Below are 22,674 nucleotides of genomic sequence, written 5' to 3' on the forward strand. Positions count from 1 at the left end.
TCCCGCTGTGCCACTGGGGGCTTTTAAAATGGAAGGTGAATAATAATCATGTTAGAAAACAGATGTAACGTACAATTCCTGTCATGTAATTTTTTGTTTCGAAAATAATGGAACCATCTAGATCTTTTGGGCATTGTTAAATTAACTATACCATTTTCGTACGATTATATAAGTTCAGATACACAGAGGTTATTAAATAAAGAAAAAAAAGGACAATTAACTCTTAGTAAAAGCTTTCTCTGTGCTGAAATATTCATCGTTATTTAACTTCTTGCAAAGAAAACTAAAAATTTTGAGTAAATTTTATCTTTGAAAAAACTTCCTTAATTGCTTTCAGGTATTATTATTATTATCTTTTTTTTTTTTTGCAAAAAGCGATAGGCATAGATTACAATATTAGGAGGTCATTAACGTTTTTCTTTTGACAAAGATATTAATAATCACGTATCGTTGAGTTTATCGACCATTCTTTTGTCATGTACAGCTCGTAGTTTGCGTAAAATACCCCCTCTACTTATTTCATGGAAACTGATGTACTAATGTCTGTAAGTTTTCATCCACACGTGTTTTGATGTTATAAATTTCATTATGCTACGAAATCTCAACTCCATGGAAGCCCAGTAGATGGAGATATATTATAAAAGCTTCAATGATTTTCTTTTTCATAGAATAGAAAGATGCAGTTTTTCATGGCATCTACATTCAGTACATTTAGCAAAACGATAACTGCTTAAAATGCGCATAGATAATACAGTTTAGATATTGGAAAAAAGAGGCAGTAATTTGTTTCGTAACACATGGTGATCTCTGAAAAAAAAAGAAACAAATTCAACAACAGCTCTGGACATGAATTTGGCAACGCATGAAACTTGTTTGATGAAAATAAAAATATCCACACTACACATGCAAAAATCGCCTACACCTTATACTAGTTGACACGTTATTGTTGCTTCTTATACCAGTTGACGCGTTATTGTTGCAGCTTATTCAAGCTATTATTGTCTGTATCTTGTACCACTTGACGTGTTATTGTTGCAGTTTATTCAAGCTATTGTTGTGTGTATTTTATACCAGCTGACGCGTTATTGTTGCAGCTTATTCAAGTTATTATTGTGTGTATCTTATACCAGCTGACGCATTATTGTTGAGGCTTATTCAAGCTATTGTTGTATGCTTATAACGCATACATACACACTATGTAAACATTTAGGTCGTCAGGTTTGACAAAAGAGTCAAAGAAAATGCGATAAGCGAAAAATATCATAAAAATATTTGTAGGCAGAAAAACGCATAATGTATTGTGTTTTCATTTGCTATATACATATAGATTGTTTGTTTTATAATAAAATCACATTGGGCTATCTGCTGTGTTTACAGCTGGGAGTCGAACAACGGATGTTAACATTGTAAATCTGTTCATTTAATGCTATCCAAACAGGGGACGAGAAAGGCAAGTGTGGTGTATATACTGGGAATTTAATTTAAAAATTGTGATATTCAGGTTTTATTTTCAATCATTATTATCAAAATATTCTGTTAACGGTATTATTTTTACAAAATATTTTATGAAGAAGACATATTAAATAATGTAATCCAATCGAATTTGCAATTCACATATATCTAATCTATTAGGTAGGAAATACTAATATATAGTAGAAGCGTAAGCACACTCTGCTTAGTAACTCGAAAAATAATTAGAAAAACACCCAGCAGGTCACCGGTTTTCGATTAAGTTGGACTAGTATATTGTGATTCCTGACTAGGGGTCACCATATAAAATTATATTTAACTACGTTTAGTTTCGACAATGTAGATTATTTCCAAAACTTTTATTGAGTGCTATAATAAAGAAGAGAATCCATCTTTGCTTTTAAATTGGTTTTATACGTACATTTTTTTGGTGCTAAAATCGAATAAATCGTAAAACGTTTAATATGCAAGGTTTCGTAAAAACCTCACAGAAGTTCATAAATTATCCAAGCTATGTACACTTAATGACTCTACCTTAATAACTTGAAATGAAAAATTGAAATAGTTAAATTTTCCTAATGGAGTTTCTGCAATAGAAAGGCGGGCGTGATATATTAGTTAACGTTCCGGACAGTGTATCGGAAAGTCTAAGATTCTAACCTATGGTATATGCTAATAAATACATTTTGTAGTTTTAGCTCTGAGAGCATGGGTTATAAAAGTGACAGTTAATTCCACTATTCGTTTAAGAGTAGACGTGAAGGTGGTAGGTGCTCTAACTGGCCAGTTGGTCTAAATTTGGCACTATGACTGCATCGAGGAGTCACTGACTTAAACATTTAGCCCACATGTCACATAAGGTTGAAAATACCAAATATTTTTATTATGTGGTATTAGGATTACTCTTCCCATTGTTTTTTATTAAATGATTTAAGTAAGAAGCTCATCAGTTACATTAAATCAGTATTTTGAAAAGTTGTACAACAATTTGAATATAGGTTATGTATTTTTCTTTCTTTTCCTTTTTAGCCGCGACACAGCGGTTCATAGAAAGGCTCTGAGTGTTTATTGTTTTTTTCAAGTACAAACTTGTAGTCCATAGCTCCGTCATCTCTTGACCGATTTGAGATCTAATTACAGTTTTAGAAATTAGGAAGTTAAACCCTTTCAATTGACGTTCATAGATTAATTTACGCTAATCCTGCCTAAAATAATTTAAATTTGAGGGTAGACTGGTAAAGATCCTGATGAGTAATAAAATCGAATCGGGTATCTGTGTGTGTTACACGCTTGGTATAGCTGGCACACAAAAATATAGCTAACAAAAAATAAAACAAAAGGTCTCACAGATTAATTTACTCTAATCCTGCCTAAAAGAACGTCAAGTGCCGCGGCTATTCAGGATTCCCTCTTGATTCTAGGAGAAGTGGTAATGCACTTATGTGTAACATTGCAATGTTTAATAGTTCCGACCACGTCCAAAAGTTTAAATTTATGTGAAATACGATTTTTTTTGCAGAGGTTGATTGACAGCAAGTTCTTCAACAGTAGACAATATAAAATATACTGAGCTGCTAATAGGAAGAAGTGTCGAATTAAGCTTATTTCAATTTTAAAGTAGTCGAACAATCCAAGATGATTTTAGTTTATTTGCATTACTTTGAATACATGAATTTTAAGTATGAATCTGGTGAATTATTTTTAAGTTCTAACAGTTTTTTTTTCTCTAATGGAACTTTTTAATTTTTAAATCACATTTACCTTCAATTACAAAGAGTAACATGTACGATTCGTGGTTAAATTACATCCCAATATCTAAACTCACTTGCTGTCTATTTGTCTAACAGTGTGCCTTTTTATATATATGCATGTGTATGTATGTATATATATATATGTGAATTTTGCGCAAAGCTACTCGAGGGCTATCCTCGCTAGCTGTCCATAATTTAGAAGTGATATATTAGAGGAAAGGCAGCTAGTCAACACGACCCATCACCAACTCTTGTGTCACTCTAATCGAATACTGGGATTTACCGTCACATTATAACGCCCCTATGGCTGAAAGAGCGAGCATGTCTGATATTTGGATTCGAACTCTCGACGCGCAAATTGGGAGTCGAGCGCCCTAATTATCAGGCTTAGCCAGGCTTGCAATTAAGTATCATATTTTTGGAATAAGTACCAGTTGTCCAGTCGCTTCTCTTCTTCAGGGGACAATCTAAATTCGCATCTCCTTTTTGTCTGTATTTTCAAGAAACAACAAACAAAATATCAGGTATAAATAACTGAAGCAATAAGCGTTAGCCACTGAATGATTTAATATGTCATAAGGTGCGATGCTAACCAGAAATTTTAAACTTAAAAAAGAAATTCAATATTTCAATTTTATATAGACATATAGTTTTCCAAAAATAGAGAGGAATTTAGAAAGGGCGTGCACTTGTTTGCTCACACCTCAAACTAGCAATGAAGAAAAATAGCATTATTGTAGTTGTTTTATTAAGTTTTAGTGAGCAAGTCACCTTTACCTGTTCAGCGAGGTTTTCCGGTAAAACGTTGTGAAGATTTATTAGTATCAATTTTTAAAAGTTTATTACTGGAAAAACAGATGTCAAGCGGATACAATAAACTGACTCTAATAGTTATAATATCAACAAAAAGTAACATTAATTTTCTTATTAGGACAGCTTGTGTAATTCAATAGTTTTTTTATTCGGATAAAGGTCATTCAGAAGTGAATAAAATACACGTATCCAGTTTGATTATTATGAAATGAAAAATTATCAACACAATCTCGTGCAAAGATTTCAACAATTACTCAATCCAAGGTACCAATATATTTCTTTTTTTTCGTGCGAACAGGGTTTGTGTTTTAATTGTAATATCTCTACTGCTGTACTTGGCGTGGAGTTATGCTTATTATGTTAACAAGCTCAATTCCTCCTTTATAATGTTTTGAAAGCTTGCGAACCACCACCACCACCACCAGCGAATATGAAATTTATTTAGGAAGTTGCCATCGATTGCTCAGAAGATCTCGATGAAGAAAATGTATCCATGAATAGTGAACGAGCTTAATTAACTTATTTACACCTCAACGACTATAATAAACTCAGACAATGAAATGCAGATGGTGCGATATGGAAGAAGAAACGGACAGACAAACAAATAGTTACGAACTTTGCTAATGCAAGGTTATTTTTCACTTTTTTTCCCCCTAACCCATGCAACATTCATCACACCAATACGTGGCGTGAACGTGTTTGCGGCCCGGCATGGCCAGGTGGTTAGGGAGCTCGACTCGCAATCTGCGCAAAAAATTTCGCGGAAAAGCTACACGAGGGATATCTGCGCTAACCGTCCCTAATTTAGCAGTGTAAGACTAGAGGGAAGGCAGCTAGTCATCACCACCTACCGCCAACTCTTGGGCTACTCTTTTACCAACGAATAGTGGGATTGACCATCACTTTATAACGCCCTCACGGCTGAAAGGGCGAGCATGTTTGGTGGGACGGGGATTCGAAACCGCGACCCTCGGATTGCGAGTCGAGTGCCCTAACCACCTGGCCATGCCTGGCCGTTTAACAACTGAATTATGTTTTATGAATTTATATTTTTAGTACTCAGTATTGTGATTATTACAATACATCACTATTTTGTAAGGTTATGTGCACTTTAGAAAACACTATTGTACACCTATTGTGTTTATTGTACAAAATCTTTATTATCGAAGGAAATACCGAAAATTTCAAATATGTGAGTAGTGTCACAAAGTATGAATATAAGTGGACTATTTTATTTTATGTTATACGCAGACTGTATTCATATATAAGTCAAGTGAGTGTGTATGGAATTCTATATTGATAGCCCACGTATGATTTGTTAGTGAAATTGTATCATGCTTAGAGGGCAATGAAAATTAATTGTCGGCTTTTTTTCTTTTGTTATTTTCTTTACTGATAAGTTAATGTAAACAGAAATAAATACACAGGCACACAGAAGGAAATCGTTTTTTTTCTTTCACATTAGCCAAATGCATCTTAAGGTTACTCGCAACGTGCGTCTCTCCAAATAACTAGATCGATGTTGCGTGTATAAAACAAAGGTACTACACTTGAATTAAGCTTTCTTCGTAAGCCTCGCACAGGTAAAACGAAAGCCCATCAGAAACAGCAGCCTATTGAGCAGCAGCACCAAGACCATGAGAAGAAACCAGCTGTCAAAGGGGTGGAGGCGCAAGATTTGCCAGTTGAAACCTGAGAACTAGAGTCCACCTTTTAGTGGTAACCGACCAAAGAAACAAATTCCATAACAAATTCAGCTTCTTTTAGACAAATGCGGAAAACTTTGTGAAGACTTCTGTTTAATCAAAAGCAGCAGACGCCATCAACAACTGCACCTCACAAAAAAAAAAGCTGTTGAATTTTTCTAATGTATCCCACACAGTTTGGGAAAATGATTTCTCAAATGGTAACCGACACACTGAAATAAAAACAACAAAAAAACCCGAAAAACGTCACTCTCATCCAGCTAAACCAAGTATATATACACACACACACTATGTGACAAGCGATTCAAATGTTACGAGATGCGAGAGATTAAAAGATGGAGGAATTTTGCGCTCGCCCAACTTTCTCTGAAATCTAAAGGTTTTCGAAATCTGACGATACTGTTAGAAGGGTTTCTAAAATGCTGCTCGGTTTAACCCTATATGATATTACTGTTGTCATATTTCTTGAAAGATTTAATAAAATTGAGGACTACTATCGTCGTCAACAGTAGTCATCGACTTCAGTGCTATATTTTTGTTATAATTGTAGTTGAACTCACGCAATATTTCCTTAATAAATATGGAAACTTCCAAAAGAACTAAAAATATGCTTCAGTTAAGCAAAGTTACAAACGGTTAAATAAGTGGATTGATAAAGATTAATAACTTTTCTAAATTAAATAATTTGAAATCATGTTGAAAACATGCTCAAAGACTTGATTGTGTTGTAGTAACTTTTAAGCTAACAATAGTATAATTACAATGGTATGGCATAAGATGTAAGCAAGTGTCTGCAGAATAATATGATATTCCTTGCAGCGTACATTCCGTTGCAAAAGGCTCCGACGTACGGCTTTCATGTACAAATTACGCCACCCCTTCCTGATGGTTTCCATAATCCGTCTAGTGTACGAGGACAACAGTGTCCCAGCACCAGCTTCAACAGTCTGATCGCATAAAATTCCGTAGATAGGCGCTGGGCCTGGCGACATAACCAGTATGTCTTTGAAAGGAATAACATGAATACCCTTTTCATTCTCCATTTCTTCTCGCAATCTGAGGGTCGCGAGTTCGAATCCCCGCCCCTGAACATGCTCGTCCTATATAGTAGCTGATTAGGCTAGCCACCTGGGTGTAAATATCTCTTATAAGAATTTTTGGTCAACCCCTAATTTGCTGGGACAAAAGTCGAAATGGAAAAATAAGTGTATTAGCCTTTTTAGTTTTTACTGGTTGATTTAGAAAATTCTTTAACTTTCCATAATTTTCATATACACCCATTCATTACCTTGTTCGCCCCGTAGTAAATATTTTATCATAGTCTTCTGTTTAGCTCAACTATTGATGATACCCAAAAATTAACTGAAATTATAACTTTGATCAGTAATTATAACATACTATTTTTGCTTCTGCCGCTGGCTCCTTAATGGCACAGCAGCATGTCTGATGAATTATAACCCTAGAAACCGGGTTTCAAAACCCGTGGTGAGCAAAGCACAGATAGCCCATTTTGAAGAGGTGACAGTTTACTTTGTAAGAATAAAAAGGAACTCTTTCCTTACATATGCGAAGTATCTCTGTTGAATTTAAATTGTTTATGGTTTCCTTTACGGACATTGGTGTATTAGTAACACAAATTACATACTCCATACCATACTAGTACAACAGATCACAAAGTCATGTATCCTAAGGCAAGTTACAACTATATTGTCCACCTATTGGCATGGACACTGTACCTGCTCTGTAACGACAACCAAACAACAACAAAAAACGGGCGGTCGTGGTGGTGTGAAAGTTGTTCAATTGCCAAGAGTGTATATCCTGTTTACACAATATTTCAGACCCAATGGAGCCTGTTAAAAATCCTGAAAGAATGAAAAGTACAGTGAAAAAAATAATATTAATAAATAACACTAGAAGAAATAACATTAATGTTATTTTATGTATACTATTTACAACTATAACTTATCTTTGTATTTCTTTACGATTACAAACTGTGAATGTTTCATATAAACATAACTTTATCACACACTTTTAATATATGGATTATCTGTAGAAACGCAAGTTGAAACTTAATATTATACAAGAAAAGTATATTGAAGAAACACAGCCATTTCAGGGAGTTAGTTATCACATCTCACTAACCCTAAGATATCGTCAAGTCTACCAGTTACACGTCACTAAAGGTCACTGACAGTGAGAAAGGTTACATACAACTGGCCAACAGTTCATGTAATCAGGTACTGCTGTTATTGGACTAACGGTTGCTAGGCTAGCGTACAGTGTAAAGTCATGATGACAAAACCTTGTCGAAACGTTGTACATTTGCTGTTATGTTAAACTTATATTAAAGTTTTTCTTCATTACCCATTCAAGCCGTCTCCAGCCATTATTAGTTTCAAAGTGGGTTCCTCGTCATCGAATTCGAAAGTGTAAGGAGGTGCTTGCCGTCTAGAGGAAAGTTTCGCCCATACACATTCTGTAACACATACATTGATTATTTATGTTCACTACTTCGGTGGAAGATACACCGAAATATGTTGTTCATATTTATGTGTTTTACTGAGAAATGGAACAATACAAATACAATTTGTTAATTATTCATCAATAAGGAATTTTCTAAGGTTTAAAGTTTACTTATTCCCCCAAGACTCCTTTGGGGTTATTAAAGTACATTACTGTTTGTTTCTGTATTTTTGTAACTGAAGTACTGAACAGTTCACTTAAGAGTTTGATCTCTGTTGTCTTCTGGACATGTTTTTTAAATACTGCAGTAAAAATAATACATGTAAGGTATATGATGTGTTACATACTGATCTTGCTTCCAAGAGGATTTGGAAGGTATTATATATTGTACATTGCTCTCAATCTTTACTATACTATTTTTAACAAGATATTTTTTCACTTTTTCAAAGTCCCATTACAGGCATATTATATTTTTAAGTTGTGTTTAGCTGACTGGAAAACAGTTTGCTAAGATTATAAATGAATGTGTTTTTTATAACCACAATATGTTCAAAACACTTATATATCACTATTAGTTTATAGTACATTCCTGATTAGCATTGTAATCAATGTTCATATACTCTGCTTTACAATTCATGACTACACATTATTTTGCATTATTGAAGTTCAGTTATTAGTTTGGTGGTCAAACCGTGATTTGGGGCTGAACTTGGACTTAGTGTACAAACAATGTTTTATGACTGATTTTATACAATTCGAGTGTGCTGAATGAATGCAAATCTGTCGGGTGCCACTTCGTCACTTTTGGGAAAATTGAGATATTCAAGAATGCGTCCAAGATGGCTGCCATAAATTAAAAAGCAGATATCTTAGCTCCTAAATTACATAGAAATGACGTCTTTGGGCCTAAACCTTGGTTTTTGAGGTCGAGAAATTCAATAAAATAATTGGTTTAACTGTATATTTTTAATGTGCGGCGTCATATTTAAAATGGCGTCCAAAATGGCCGCCGCCAGAACTAAAACAACTCAATGTCTCATACCATAAATGATATATATTAACAGTGTAGCCATCTAAGTCTAGGATTTTGTAATAAAATAACAACTTGATAAAGAAATATCCAAGAAGAGAAGATATTTTTGTGTTGTTTTTGACAACAATTTAAAGAATACACGAAAAAGTTTATTTTATGGTTAGACTGCTCATCAGTGAATAAATATATGTGACTGATGTTTGTATCTGTTAATTAAACTGTGCACATTATTATACATTTTTCGTGTTCTGTAATTTCTGATTGTGGTTCACCTTTACAGATAAAGCTGTGATGTATATGTATATCCATATATTGTACATTGTAATCAACGTTGGTAGTGGCATCACTATTAAATGTCTTTCTTTTTCAGATGATGTATTAGATCATGGTTGCTTCTGAAATCCCCGCTGTCTTCAAATGTAGTGCAGATAATTCTAAGCTTATATCTGCTACCCACGCAAGAATTGATGCTATATTGTCTTAGAGGTAATATTTTTCATGAACATATAGAGCCTAGTGTGCACAACCTGAACACTAACCCTGTATATTGTCATAAAAACTGTGTGTCCACCTACGTGTCTAAGACTCATATCCAAAGATTTTTTTCCAAGCATGATAGGGTCACACCAGAAGAACCTGCTCTGAAAAATATATGGCAAGCTGAAGTGAATGTGTTTGATTTTAGGAAGCAATGTCTCCTTTGGGGTGAATATTGACGTGTTGTCAAGTGTATAACAACATATAGAGGATCTGAGAAAACCTTCAAACAGGCTATCCTTGATGTTTGTGACCAGCGTAATGATGACTTGGTTCAGCAAGTACAAGTACGACTTCGAGATATCTACTTTTTAATTTATGGCAGCCATCTTGGACGCCATCTCGAGTATCTCACTTTCCCCAAGGGTGACAAAGTGGCACCCGACGTATTTGAATTCAGCACCCTCGAATTAAATAAAATCGGTCATAAAACTTTGTCTGTATTCAAAATCCCACTTTTTCTAACTTCTCCCAGCCTATATGTAATTAGTCACATGTACTGAAAAATACTTTAGTGAAAATCAAAATCAAAATAATGTGGAATTGACCTTGAGAACAAGAATCTTCTGAATGTAATTGTGTGGTGGAAATGTAAAAAAAGTTTAGCATTACTTTCCTCAGTATTCGATGAATTTTAATGTTTCTATCAAATATTATGACATAATTCTTTAACTAATAATGAATATAATGGTGTGATAGCACATATAAGATACGCTGAAAGCTACAGAACATGAACTTATACATTGATGAAAATACTAGAAACTTATATTTGCATTTATGTCATAGCCATTTCCTACAATTGTACATTTCATAAAATGTCTAATTACAGCAAGTAATTTCATTGTTATGACTATTTTATTGTAGTATAACATAACCAAGAAGAACATTGAAACACAAGGACAACATAAACATATATATATAGACAACAAATTAGCTATATGTTAATTGATACTATTATTCCCTGTGCACTAAGAAGCATGATTTTTATCCTGCCTGGAATATTCATTTTTTTTATCATGACTTCATTGTTTATCATTGATTATATATATTTTTTGTTACCGGATAAAATGTAGTAGCAATGAAACAGTAAGTTCTTCTATAGTTAATACATTGAAAGATTGAGAAACTTTTAAGAAAAACTTATACAGTTCGACAAATATGAAGTTTCCTGAAACAGACATCTTCAGTTACTGATTTGGTTCAGTTGTATTTACTAACAAAACACGTCAGTGCCATCTAGTGAATTATAAAACAAACAAATCTAATAATTACAATAACAATATTAACATGTCATATCTGCCATCTAGTAACTATTTGTAAAATTACATTCACAGTGTTAACAGTTCATAATATGATAGGCATTACTACTTCGATGATTTCTATTGAATTTATAAAACATATTGACAGTTATCTGTCTATAATGATAGACCATTATCAGATCTATGATTATTATATAAAAAATTTACATAAGCGTCAGTTCATTTGGCAGTACAGCATCGTATTACAAAAATTATGATTTTCAAAACAAGATATTTGGCAAAATGAAATACACAATTTTCGCAATATATCAATTCTATTATATTAGAATCATAGACTTATTCATTGAGAAGCTGTATGCCAAATATTATGACTGTACATCAAATGATTTGGAAGTGACAATGGAATTAAAATCACGGTTTTTACAAACTTCAGGAGGCCCTTGTGACATTCGAATTGTAATTATGTGCATTAAAAATTACTACACTTCTTAAAATCTGTAATGCTCTATCAAAATATTTGGAATATTACATATGATGCTTAATACCATTTAGTAAGCAGTTTTAGTTAGACTCAACTTTCATATAACGACACAAAACCGTACCCTTGAGGTATGGAAAAGTTGAACTGATATTTTGTGGAAACAACTTGAGTAAATATGACTTATGTTGCTTTTACAGACAAAGATCCTTTTTTGATTATGTTGGATTTTGTTGCCTGGGGCACGTGAACAGCTTTTGCTACTGAATTTTGTGTTCGTGGATTTTTATCTGTTAGAAGACGACTCACTTTGCTTACTATGGTTAGGGTACGACTTGTTGCTTGTATCTCCCTGGATGGTTCTGGTTCTTCAAGGTGATTATATTCCTTTCTTTTCCAGTGTCATTAAGGAAATCAGATATCCTTGTCTTAAACGTTCTAAATCTCAGATCTGAATACATATTTATGATCTGAGTGTATGAATATTTGCTTCGGAAAAAGCTGTTACATATCTTTCCAAAAGCGATCAATTTTCGGTTGCATCACACTTCACCTACATAACGCCAAACAATGTTAAAATATAGTTCTGATACATACCGTTCTACCGCGACTTTGTATCGGCTGTGGTAATATACACGTATGTGACTTGCTGATTTGCATAATAAAAATCGTTTTAATATAACTTACTCAAACGTCTGTAATTGCTACGGGACCAGCATTAATATATATTTGAATAAAATAATTTGTTAATCACTGATATAGAAATTACGTTGATTAAAATTGGCAACTTTGATTAAGTTTAAAAGAAAAATATGTTTAAAAACGCATATGATACAATTTTCTTTCCAAAACTGTGTTTCTCGATTAAGTGAAATTTAAAATATTTTTATCATCATGCATTTCAAGATCAAACAGTAATCTTATAATCTCTATTATTTGGATATACATATTCAAATAATACTAGATGTACTTCTACAGGGTCCCCAAAAGTGTTCTATTTCAAGAGTAAATAAAACCAAAATTAAGAGTACCAAACATTTTTATTTTTTGCTTTTGATGTTCATATATCATGTTGTGTTGTAGACTACAGAGTAAATAATTTTTATCTTCATTCACGGCATGCGCACGTTTTACTGATGTCAGTACAGTACAAATTGCAATGTTAAGCGTCTCTTATGTGACGTAATTTTTCTGATTGTCTGACAGACAACACACTACTGTGGTGTAAGTTGTTAAAACAGGTGACCCCACCAGGCGGCTTTCGGCCTCATTTTGGGAGAAATTATATTTAAGTACCTTTTCCACTTTTTCCATGACATTGACATTATTAAATTCAAAACATTTAGCCTAAACTATTAACTTTAGAATAACTTGTAACCTGTTTTATCCCTATATACCTCAAAGTTGTACATTCATATATCATATACTGTTACTCGAGTACTTATGATACTTAAAAACAGATCACTTGTTTGATAACCTGCATATGGTTCTAATGAAAGGATGAGAACAAGATACAATCATAAAAGTCACGTTATACCAATGGAATGGTCTCTGTTAGGGAAAACGCCAAAGGTTTAGAATAAAATTCCTTGCTCCAGCGACGTCATATTTCATTATAAGTAAATAGTCAAAATGTCAAAGAATTTTTAAACTAAATGAGAAATAGCTGTTAAAGTGACTCAAGAAAAAAATTGAAATGGAAGATACTCACTTTAAATAAAATATTATAGGAGTTAAGTATAAATGTTTAGGTACGAAGAAACTCATTGAATACTAACAGACACACAGATTGAGTTATACATTTAAAACGATATGACTTCACACTACAATTTCAAATCTCGCAGCTGACGACAAGCGGTTTTTAACATACTTTAGTAAGTTAAAGTTTCCCCAAGTGTAAGCGCTGTACGATCTTTTTATTCTGAATTTGTGGATAAAGATCAGTTGCAAAAAAGCCTACATCATATTATACACGCAGAATAAAAGGTTTTATTTACAACTCAAGGAATCCGAGTCAGAATAGATAATATTCCATTCACTCAGCTTTTCTTTTATATTTATTTATTTATTGTTTATTTGAATTTCGCGCAAAGCTACACGAGGGCTATCTGCGCTAGCCGTCCCTAATTTAGCAGTGTAAGACTAGAGGGAAGGCAGCTAGTCATCACCACCCACCGCCAACTCTTGGGCTACTCTTTTACCTACGAATAGTGAGATTGACCGTCACATTATAACACCCCCACGGCTGAAATGGCGAGCATGTTTGGTGTGACGGGGATTCGAACCCGCGACCCTCAGATTGCGAGTCGAGCGCCCTAACCACCTGGCCATGCCGGGGCCATTTATTTATTTACCCTTTTTATCATAACGACTCGAATAAAGTTTTATATACCGCAAATACTTGTTTCTTTGAATAACTTAATCACAGAATACACATATAATTAGATTTGCATTTCTCAAGTTAAAAATATTTTTAGATTGTAAGTACAAAGTATAAGATAAATTTGTAAGAATACATAGATAAACAATAAATTATGTATAGATATAAAGATATTCAAGCACCCCTTAGCATTTCAGTATACATTTTTAAATTTTATAACCAAAGAAAACTGAACGTTTAAAAATACCGATTAGGTTCAGTTACATTTCAACAGCACATGAACACTATCCTAGAGTTTTGTACGACTAGACTCTGAGAGTAGGTTTATTAATGATCCTACGAGAGCTGGAAAGATTAGTCCTCCTGGTGGGTCAGAGGTAAACTTACAACTCTAAAATCCAGAGTTCGATTTCCCTGCGGTGAACAGAGCACAAACAGTCCATTGTGTAGCTTTGCAATAAAACAAAGAAAGAGTGAAAATAAGCTGGAAAGATATCAAAAGATGATGATAATCTTTCTGCAGTGTAGATGATAAAGGAGACGAACCGAAAGAAAACAGAAAACCAGAAATTACTGTGATTGTTTATTTGTCTTCTCTTCACTCGAAAGAAAGTGCAAGCTAGGGATTATCTATACTGCAGTGAGTTAATCGAACCATGAGCAGACCATCTATTCAAACTGAGAACCATTTTCTGATTTTTTTTGTTCTTGTTTTTGGAGCAATCCAGGTCAGAAAGCTCTAAACTTTTCTTTTGTTTGTATGCAAGAAAATGACCGAATGATAAGTCTGTTTTATCAGAAATGCACTATATCTAAAATATACGTAGTAAAGCGACCAATTCTATAACTACGCCGTATTTTGGGTAATTAAACAAACGTTTGATAGAAGTCACTGAAGCTTTGTGACACAGCAAAACTCGGTTGTTTTTTCGAAATAAAAAACAATACATAAACGTATTTGTCAATTATGGAAAAAGATAAAATCTTTATGAAGATTTAAATTAAAAACCTCCAAATATATACCATTTTTAGCTTGTGTATTCAAAATTACCCTATTTTGATCTTCAAGAGACAAAAACACAGTAGAGCTAAGTACTTGAATTTATTAGAATTTTAAAAAACGGTTATAAAATGATAAGAAGTTTGTTAATATGCTGCATGAAGTCCCTCAATGGTTTCACATTTCGTCTTCAAATAAAATTGAATGACTTAAACTTCAAAGTAAAAGCCACACTCAAGTGTTTTGTGTGTTATTTTCAGAGACACAAAAAAGGAAAGTCTTGAAGCTGAGACTAAACAGCTATTCAAAATCAACTGAATAATAATAATAAAAAAAGAAATATAAAACACGAGGACATTCGTTTTGTTTTGAATTCTTTATAATAAATAATATTTGGCTCCAAACATGGAAGGTGTAGTTCAATATGTATAACTATGGTTGAGCGCTAGAGATTTGTTATGAAACAAATATGCGGTTTGTCTCTCCTGGGCTAAGCGATATAGAAAGGAAATTTTCTCCATGAGAGATGGAAATTAAATTTTCGCTTGACTGAGCTTTTCCAGAAAACCGAAACAAAAACGAACAACCAGATGATAAGCTAACACAATGTAGTTTTGTTTTGTTTGTTCAGACCCGGCAGAAAAGTCTTACACAAAATTATCTATATCTCGATATACACATAAACACAGGAGTATTTGCATTCCTGTCTAGTCGTAAACTCTATCGTAAACTTTAGAATTAACTGTAACCGTACTTTTAAGTTTTTGTGAAATGGTATTATAAAATAATAGTTCTGTGGGATCCAATGTAATTGTGTATGAATGATACGCCTTACCTTTTACAGTTTTTACAAATCCCCTGCTACTCTAATTCTAAATCTACAGTGGACTACAAAACACTAACGTAGAATATTTCAGTTGCTACGTTGTTTTTTTCTTTTAACAATGAATATTACCTTTGCACCTACGCTGATACATATGGAAACATATAAATATATAATGTTGTAATAAAGTATTCTCTGATACAGTTTGACTGTGCAGTTCATTTTTATTTATAAGTGTTCTGTCAGTGCTAGATCGATGGCAGGAGTTGGTTAGTCTTTATAAACAAAATTCAAATAATTATGGTGGACCCTAACACGTAAAAGGAAAAATCTTTTTAAAAATAACACATAACACACACATTTACACGTACACACATATCCTAAATAAATCGTGAAAGGAAAACATTGAGGAGTACAAGATCTGTTGCTTTGCACATTTTTCCGTCTAGAACAGCCTATATGATTCAATCACTCTACCACTTCCCATCAACATAACTAATAAGTTTAACTTTGAACACTAAGGCTAAGGTAAACTAATCACGCGAACATCTGGATTGAAAAATTAAGCTAATTTATCTCTTCTGATTGCACAAGTTTACTGGTCGGCTATCTTCTACACGATGAATAATAACGTCATTTTTATGTGGTCTTGATTATAAGGTACATTTAATCAACACTTATATGCAGATGATTGCTCGTTATATAAAAATATTTCGGCTGTTTAATTAAATAACTGTATCAGAATAATTTGGATACCTATAGGGATTGTTTCTTATAAAATAATCAAATTTGTGAGATTTGGAAAATTCAGTTTTAGTAAAATGAAAGGAAAATGGAGGGGATAAAACAGAGATTTCTACATCCCCAGTAATCGATTAATTATCGTCACCAGTACTTGTAAATTATGCTAACTGTTTATGAACTTTTCATTCTGGTCAAGTCACCTGAACCCAATATATTTATGTTTTGAAATTAAAAAAAATGTTTTTTCGTAAACGTGACATCTGTTTTAAATAAATCTAGTGCAGTTTAATTATTCTAAGGATGAACTGTCCTTAACAGATGTTACAACACGTGGTCTTTTGTTAAAATTTTCTGATGGTTTTAGAAAAAAAAAGGGGTTACTATGTATTATTGGCGTAATATTTCGGTCTTTCCAAACACGAAAGCTGGATCAAAGTAAACTGTGTCTTAAAACAAGAAATCTTATATTCAAACAGCTAAAAAGTCATGTAACACCGCAAGCCACGTTTTACTACCTGATGATTGGATATTATCGTAGTATGAAAACACATTAACTCAATGACGTACAAAAAAAATTAACAGAAAAAAAAATCAAAAAACATCTTATTCAGATGAAAACTGAAGTTTCAAGTAACCTCAACTCTTATCAACTCAGAGAATTCAAGAAAAGTTCAAGTAATCTCATTTCAGAGAAGTCAAGGAAAGAGAATGTCACGTAATGGAGCTTTATCTGTCTCTTGTTGTTGTTGTTTGTTATTAAGCACAAAGCTACACAAAGGGCTATCTGTGCTCTGCCCACCACGGGTATCGAAACCCGGTTTCTAGCGTTGTAAGTCCGCAGACATACCGCTGTGCCACTGGAGGGCTCATCTGTCTCTAATTCTGAAAGATAGCATAGCAAGACATTTGTTTATCTTAAAACTTTTATAGTTATACTTCACCGTGTAAATAAAGTAAAAGGTTATTACGTTTCTCGGTAACACTTAGCGTTCATCACCTTACGGTAATGTTGAGCTGTGATTTGAAAACATGTCAAATCATAAAATCAGTTATTTACCTCAAACAGTTCCTTTTGCTGATTTTTCGCGGAAATCTAATCAACTTCCCCCACCGCCAACCTTTGGGTCACTCTTTAGCCAGCGGCGACAAGTTTCGATCTCGCGACTCTTTGTTAGAGAGAATTACTTCATCATCGTAGTATAAAGATTGTGAATAAATTGATACACTAATATTTTTAAACAGTCGTTACTTGCTTCACTATAGTATAAAGATTGTGAATAAATTGATACACTAATATTTTTAAACAGTCGTCACTTGCTTCACTATAATATAAAGATTGTGAATAAATTGATACACTAATATTTTTAAACAGTCGTTACTTGCTTCATTACAATATAAAGATTGTGAACAAATTGATACACTAATATTTTTAAACAGTCGTCACTTGCTTCACTATAATATAAAGATTGTGAATAAATTGATACACTAATATTTTTAAACAGTCGTCACTTGCTTCACTATAGTATAAAGACTGTATATACATTGATACACTAATATTTGTAAACAGTCGTTACTTGCTTCACTATAGTATAAAGACTGTATATACATTGATACACTAATATTTGTAAACAGTCGTTACTTGCTTCATTACAATATAAAGATTGTGAACAAATTGATACACTAATATTTTTAAACAGTCGTTACTTGCTTCATTACAATATAAAGATTGTGAATAAATTGATACACTAATATTCCTAAACAGTCGCTACTTGCTTCACTATAATATAAAGATTGTGAACAAATTGATACACTAATATTTTTAAACAGTCGTCACTTGCTTCACTATAGTATAAAGATTGTATATACACTGATACACTAATATTTTTAAACAGTCGTTACTTGCTTCATTACAATATAAAGATTGTGAACAAATTGATACACTAATATTTTTAAACAGTCGTTACTTGCTTCATTACAATATAAATATTGTGACTAAATTGATACACTAATATTTTTAAACAGTCGTCACTTGCTTCACTATAGTATAAAGATTGTGAATAAATTGATACACTAATATTCCTAAACAGTCGCTACTTGCTTCACTATAATATAAAGATTGTAAATAAATTGACACACTAATATTTTTAAACAGTAATATTAATGCATGCGCTGTTTCAATTACATCTTTCTTTCTACAACAATATCAACATATCAATTCGATTTTCAATGTTGACCCCGTTATTGAATCGCACCTTCCATGAATAGGATTAATTCTACTAAAATAGAGTCTTTACCCTAAATAACATTAAGTGTTACATTTAAATTTATGAAACTTTAATGGCTCAAAACTAGGCTCAGTCATTTTTCATGACCAGACTGAGAGCATTAACCATTAGTTGAAGCTGAAAATCTCTTGACAGAAGTAATCTCTAAGCTTATTTATGGGTCACACTCAATTCAGAGATCAGTCTAGTAGCCAGTAAAAAGTGGACATTTGCCTATAATAATGATAACAGATTGATCGTAGTTAATCTCTCTGACACAAGGATTAATTTTGTAACACTTCTCACAACTTATAAGTATGAGATATGCATAAAAACAACAACACAATTTTAATTTTTGAATATCTCTAGTAAGGTGAATGATATTTTCATTTTCTTATGTGATTAGATGTTGCATATATTTCAGTAACTGCCACAATTTTCGTTCAGCAGTGTTAGAGTACCATCAGAATAAATAAATAACAAATTTTTTTATCCCATTCTAATTTTTAGTAATTTTTTTTCGCTAACTTAATTAATTTAACTTTTTGTTTTTAACGAAACATATTTCATTAAGTATTATTTTGTGTTATAGAAACAGCCCAGTTCTTTGAATTAGTTATTATGTTTGTGATCGTCAAGCCTAACCGATAATATTTAATATACTAAAAGAACCAAAATCTAGGTGACGACGCTTTTACAATGTCTTGCTCAGGTGTCATGCCTGTGATTACTAGTGTTATAATGCTTATATTTCATATCATAGCGACACATGTTTTGATTGTTTGTTTGTTTTGAATTTCGCGCAAAGCTACACGAGGGCTATCTGCGCTAGCCGTCCCTAATTTAGCAGTGTAAGACTAGAGGGAAGGCAGCTAGTCATCACTACCCACCGCCAATTCATGGGCTACTCTTTTACCAACGAATAGTGGGATTAACCACCACATTATATCGCCCCCACGGCTGAAAGGGCGATCATGTTTGGTGGGACGAGGATTCGAACCCGCGACCCTCAGATTGCGAGTCGAACGCCCTAACCGCCTGGCCATGCCGGGCCACATGTTTTGAAAATGGTGTTGAGATTAAATTTTATTCGACATAATTCGACACTATAGAGGTTATAGAATTATTATGACAAATATATAACAAAAGTTATATAAATCTTAGCCCTCTATATGTTAAACTATGTTACTTTACACAAAACTATACGTGTAGTAGTCTGATCCATCTAAATCCTGTCTACTCTATGAAGACAATGAGTAGAGAGTGAAAACGTGGAATATTTCGTGTAAATTGAAGAGTTCTTAGTGTGAAGTAGGAGGTTAAGAACTCTTGCCACATGTTTTTCTTTTAATTGTTTACTTCATTTGTGGATGTACAACTATAATAACTGGTTTCTCCATTATTCTCACTTTAAATATACGATAACAAAAGTTGGTTTTCTATCTCACAGTCCTACTGCCCCAAGAAACTTAGCACATTTTCAATTTTAAAACAACAATTACAAGACTAAATATGTTGTAGAATGCAACACAGGATGTAAATGGATATATTCAAGATACTTCGCGATCTAAGACATGTTAAAATCAAAGGTAAACTGGTGCAATAAAGATAAGAATACTTCAGAGTTGATGCTGTCGAATGTGTTTCGTACAGCCTAACAATGAAAATATATCTAAGATTGTAATGAAAAACATACAGAAGTTCAATGAAGAGAAACACGTGAAAGATCATGAAAAAATTAGCTACAAGTGTTGAATGAAGCAGCACTCCAGGTAAGCAATTAACATGTCATAAAAAGTATCTACGATATATTATTATCAGTTGAGCATTAAGTTAATGTTCAAAATCAATACAACACTTCAACGTTAATGGCAAATATAAACTGTATTTTATTGAGTGACTATATTTCACACAGAAATTGGCCTTAAGCATATCTAAATATGATTATAATTGGGGACTTAGTACCTCGCACGTGGGCATATCTGTTGTAAACTTTTAGAATATGTAATATACTATGTGTTGAAATATGGAACACGCTAATCAGTGACACAAACACAAAGTATTGGTTTATTCTAAATTTACTACAATAACCATAATTAGTAATCAACTTGAACCCAGAACTGTGTTCTGCAATAAAAGAGGAAGACATTTCGTACAGGGTAGCAACAACGTGTTAGTTTAACAAAATCATGCCAGACTTAACTAATATTTAGCATCGTTTTGAGACAAGTATATCTAGTTTTCTAAGCATAAAAGTATAGTTTCAAGGCACCTGTAACATACAAATGTAGCAACAGATGACAAAAAGTCAAAGGGTTGCATCAAATTTAAAAATAAAATCGGTGTTTATTCAGTTACTCTAAATATGGAAACACTTTTATTTGTATTTTCAACATGAGAGAAATTGACAACTGATTAATATTTGAACCTCTATGATGTAGAAACTATACTGTGTCAGAACACTAACTTTTGTCTACATAAGTTAAGGAATACAAAAAAAAAAAACTATAGAGAAGGCAAAGTCCAATGCCCTTGGTCATGTTATAGTGTGACTGTCGTGTGATGTGTAACTAGATTACTTTGACTGGCAGTAGTGAGAATCTGGCATATCAAAGACAAGATCCTCATTTATCAACTGGTTTATTGTAAACAGTAACCATTTCTAAATTGTACCCATGGTCACATGTTGTTTTAAAAGAAAATTGAATATATGAATATGTAATGTTTTGGTGAGTATGGTTATTTATTGCTGAATAACAAACTAGTATAAACTGTAAGAGATATGATGATGGGAACATTATAAACAAATCATCTCATTCATTACCTTTTTGTAAGTCTACCATCAAATGAAGGTCTCATCAAGACTTTTTTTTATCTTTTGCCAATCTAATACACTTAGTTTTGACATCATTAATATAAGTTTTTTTTACTTCTCGTGGCTGACATTAAGTCCAGGTTAGACATTTCAAGAATCGATTTCATTAGGCCAGGCCTAGGCTCATAATCATAACTTATGATAACACTGACTCCTCGTTTGCTGTTCAGTCCTGCTATGCGAGTTTACCATGTTTCGTTTATCGTGTTCTATCGTTGGCCAGATTTTTTAAAAGTTATTTGGTGAAAATAAAACCAAGTCCAGTCCACGTAGCGATAACATGTTACTTTATTTCTTCCTGCAGGCTATTATCAACTGTACTAACTGTACTTGCAGGTCTAACTTAATAAATAACGTTTTCACTTCCAATGGATATTTACTCTCTAATGGTACTATTAGACTAACGATTAACATACAAATAATCTTACTTGTACAGTTGCACGGCTAATCGATCGAGTAACTGATTATACGCGATCACTAAAACTAATCAGAATACTTTACTGAATGACTGGCACTGTACCAACTGAAAACTGACTAGCTCGCTACTAACTGATTACTCTTATTAATAATTAATGTTCCCATTTATATCTTCGTCGAATTGACTAGATCTTAGCTTCACGCGCCATCTAGCTAACACCGATCTATATCTTATGATGAGAGCCTTATGTTAACTAGATGTTATATACGTTTGTTGTATCGAAACAGTGTGAAAATACTAGAAAACAGAACATTTCAGCGGTCGTGAGGAAGTGACCCGTTGTGAAAGAGATTAGACTGAGGTAGCTGAAGTTTAGTGAGTTGCAAATATTGTAAATCAAATCAACAACTCCATTAAACTGACCTTTTGGAACGTCATAAAAAAACACAATGTTACTTGTGCAATGATTCAAACGGCCCAGACAAAGCTCTGTTTTCAGTGATAGAGTCCACTTAGTTCAAAGATGATCCCACTGTGAACGAGAGAAAAAAAAGAAAGACGCGAATTAAGAGTATGGCCTTATATACAGCACTTTGCACATCAGTCACAGCCATTGGTGTGCTTGGAGAGACTCTGAGTGGTGAGTTTAGGAGAAAT

The 22,674-nt window shown here is 33.1% G+C and overlaps 1 protein-coding gene across 1 annotated transcript in view; it reads right to left on the reverse strand.

The window, feature by feature from the left end:
- Nucleotides 1–6,783, reverse strand: part of LOC106471212 (U3 small nucleolar ribonucleoprotein protein MPP10-like) — a 31,251-nt gene extending 24,468 nt beyond the window's left edge. Inside the window, exon 1 of the mRNA XM_022400866.1 lies at nt 6,592–6,783. Coding sequence (XP_022256574.1) covers nt 6,592–6,783 — 192 coding nt within the window. The remainder of the gene's footprint in view (nt 1–6,591) is intronic.
- Nucleotides 6,784–22,674: the final 15,891 nt, after the last annotated feature.

The sequence above is a fragment of the Limulus polyphemus genome, unplaced genomic scaffold, assembly GCF_000517525.1.
Source record: "Limulus polyphemus unplaced genomic scaffold, Limulus_polyphemus-2.1.2 Scaffold111, whole genome shotgun sequence".
Classification (NCBI taxonomy): domain Eukaryota; kingdom Metazoa; phylum Arthropoda; class Merostomata; order Xiphosura; family Limulidae; genus Limulus; species Limulus polyphemus.